The sequence below is a fragment of the Triticum dicoccoides genome, chromosome 1A, assembly GCF_002162155.2.
Source record: "Triticum dicoccoides isolate Atlit2015 ecotype Zavitan chromosome 1A, WEW_v2.0, whole genome shotgun sequence".
Taxonomy (NCBI): Eukaryota; Viridiplantae; Streptophyta; class Magnoliopsida; order Poales; family Poaceae; genus Triticum; species Triticum dicoccoides.
In genome coordinates this window covers 75,039,840-75,043,055 of record NC_041380.1, presented here as the reverse complement: position 1 = coordinate 75,043,055, position 3,216 = coordinate 75,039,840, and the positions used below count along the sequence as shown (strand labels likewise).

The window sequence follows — 3,216 nt, the reverse complement described above, 5'->3', positions numbered from 1 at the left end:
TTTGGTTTGTTGCGGTGTTGGTTTGATTTGGACTGGTTCAACCATCCATAATCTCAGGCATCCAAATTGTTCATGGTTTGATTCGATTGGTTCAACCACAGGTATCTCATGTGTGTAATTTGTTCAATTTTATTCTTGTGCGCGGAATAGTTCACCCCGGTTGCTTTGAACCGTGAGTTCGCCATCGGGAGATGAGGACGGCGATGACAGAAGCATGTGTTAAAAATTGAGTGATCATTTAATAAAGTAAGTAACAAGCTTTCCACTCACCAAATACGGGCTTTCAATGAAGATGAATTACAACTTCCAATTGTTGGATCACAATGTGCATATCCTGAAACACCTGACTCCACACCATTTTTTTAAAACACTGATTTCAAACACAAAAAATACTGAACTCTATGGCATGCCTCTTGCCTCATGTGGCCAGCAATGGTGACGGGGCAGTGCCACACCAATGGTGAGCTTAGCGAGGAAGCAGCATAGGTGAAGCTGCTGCGGAGGGGTGGCACCAGGATGTGGGGCCTCAATACGATTTGAGCCTCACCAACAGTTTTGTTAAGCAAGTAAGGTGGGGCTTATGGATGACTACCAAAATTTTACTCTAGAAGCCACCCATAAGCCCCCCAAAAAATGGCCTAAGTAAGACTTCCAGAGTAACATCATCATTTATGAGCATATCAGGTAGGAGTATATTACAACTACACAAACAACAAACAATAGACATGCTCGATCATGACTCATGAGGCATGGAAAATCATGTAAACAGTTCGCAAAATTTAGCACATGTGGAAGAGTGCTCAAATACAGAGTTTGCATGTGTTGTGCCAGAAAAGGATTTGGATGAGTTGTGCAAGGGTATCAAGACCTGCACATTTCATTTTTGGCAAATGTCCACCCTGCCATTATACCAAGTCATGTTCAGGAAATGGTACTATGCTCTGGGTAATTTTCAATCTGCCATCACACCACTTCTTTGATTTTCCATTGTGTACTGAATGGGGATAAAGATTACGACCACTTGGTGGATTTACACAATATTGCAAAGGAACTTGCACACTTTACAAGATTATGCCAAATGACAAAAAAGAAAGAACTGTGTAGTTATATGGAATAATAAAGTTTTGACTCGCTTAGGTTTCCTCGATCTACAAGTCTGAAGACCGATTGCGATAAATTATCATCCAATAGAGTATAATAAGGAATAGGACACGGAGGTGAAGCAGCTACATAAATAAGAGGATCATCTAACATGACAGGACTAGAATTTACGGTGAGGTGGTTCCAGGATAGGGATTCATTAAATTCAAGCAAAGCCTCCTTGCGGTTCACTTAGCAACAACAAACAAACGGAAGCAGATCAAACAGACGGGCGATTTTGGTACCCCAACGTTATGATTGCAAGGTCCCAAACAACCCCTTCGCATCGTCATCTGCTAATGTGTCCGTTGAACCTGCAAGAATGATAATACTGATTATTGAACAGAACAATTGGCTGCCCATTTGAAGTATTCCGGTAGTTATTCACCTTGCTGCTCCTCCAGTTTCATGGGCTTCTTGTCCTCCTTGGGTGTTGGGTTTGACAGTGGGGTCGACGATGGCGTTGACAACGGCATTGAGCTGGCTGCGGCAGCCGCTGCCGCAGCAAATGCCAGCGCCGGCTGCTGCATGGCATTGAACTTGAGCATCTTATCCCTGTCCCTGCTCGACTCGCTGCTCTTAGGGGTCTTCTTCTTGGGCGGCTGGGCCGCGGCGGGCTTCTCCTTCTTGTTCTTGGCCTCCCTGGCCGCCGCCTCCTCCTCCTTGATCTTGGCGGCCCTGGCCTCCTCCTCGAGCGCCCGGAAGGCCGCGTCGAGCATTTCCCGCGAGCGCTTCCGCGCGACAGCAGCCTCCTGGACGCGGCGCTCGGCCTCCTCGCGGGCGGCGGCGGCGGCGCGGCCGATGGACTCGTGCGCGAGCCGGGCCGCGACGAGGAGGATCCGCGCGGCGCGCTCGTCCATCACGCGGCGGGCGGCGGGCGCGTAGGTGAAGGGCCGGCCCTCGGCCTCCGCGGCGCACGGCGGGCAGACGAAGGAGACGGGGTCCGGGACGCAGGCGACATGGGCGACGAAGAGGCCGCAATTGGAGCACTCGGCGGTGGGGCCCGGCGGGGCGACGGCGGGGTCGAAGTGGGGGTCCTGCCCGGCGGCGGCGGCGGCGATGGCGGCGGCGTCCGTGTGGAGGAGGAGGAGGCAGGCGGAGCAGAAGGAGGCGGGGTGGTAGAGGAGGACGCAGGAGGAGCAGAGGCGGCAGAAGACGTCGTTGTGGCGGACGTGGTGGAGCGGCCAGGCGTCGCGGCCGGAGGCGCAGCGCTCGCCGCCGCAGCCGCGCGGGGCGGGGGCGGTGGAGGAGGGCGACGGGCGGAAGGGCGGCGTCATCGCTGCGAGCGGCGGCTTTAGAGGGGAAGGGAGGAGAGGGGAGGGGAGGGGAGGATTAGGGTTTCTGAGGGAGGAAAGGCTCGGCCGAACGGCTCCTGGGGGAGAGATTTTCCTCTCCTTTTTTCTTTCCTTGCGGGAATTTCGTGCTCAGACGGGGTTCCACGAGCAGAGGAGGTAGGTGGGAAGAGGCTTGGATAGTTGGATTGCCGGTGGAGTGGGAAGAGGGAGTGGAACGGGGCTGCATGAAAGCTCGGTAGATCGACTCGCTTCTTTTTCCCATGAAACTTTCTATATCTATTTATCACGCTATACTATGGCAGTGCAAAGAACACATAAATAAATAGATCATCTAACGACGACTATAATCACTGAAGCGAGTCAAAGATGCATCATCCTGGGGGTCCGTGACCTCGCCATGCAGAATGACGCCCTCCTTCTGAATATCCTGCACCGACTCCACTCTATCTCCTTGTCTCGCTGGGCGACCTGGGTCCGGGGCACCTTGAGGGAGCGCCTTCTTCTGGACCCCCGTAGCTCGGGGCTTGCTGGCGAGCACTGGGCCGCGCTTCGAGGGCTTATGCCTGTCTACTGCGCTCTCACTCGCGTCTCGCTGGGATATGGCAGGATGACGGCCTTCTGGGAGGATCATTGGCTCCCCTGTGGGCCCGTGCGGTGTGCTTTCCCGGCTCTGGCCTCCCATGCGACGTGCTCGGAGGTCTCGATCTGGGCTGCACGCAACCTTGGGCTGGACGCGATGCTCGTGCCCCGGCTTTCCACTGCTGCCGCCCGGGAACGCCTC

The 3,216-nt window shown here is 54.3% G+C and overlaps 1 protein-coding gene across 1 annotated transcript; it reads right to left on the bottom strand.

The window, feature by feature from the left end:
* Positions 1-1,021: 1,021 nt before the first annotated feature.
* On the bottom strand, positions 1,022-2,590 carry LOC119364055. Its single transcript, XM_037629460.1, has 2 exons — positions 1,529-2,590; positions 1,022-1,454 (listed from the first exon to the last, which is right to left on the bottom strand). Exons 1-2 carry the CDS (start codon positions 2,415-2,417, stop codon positions 1,393-1,395), a joined length of 951 nt encoding a protein of 316 aa, XP_037485357.1. The 5' UTR covers positions 2,418-2,590; the 3' UTR covers positions 1,022-1,392.
* Between the last annotated feature and the right edge of the window lie 626 nt (positions 2,591-3,216).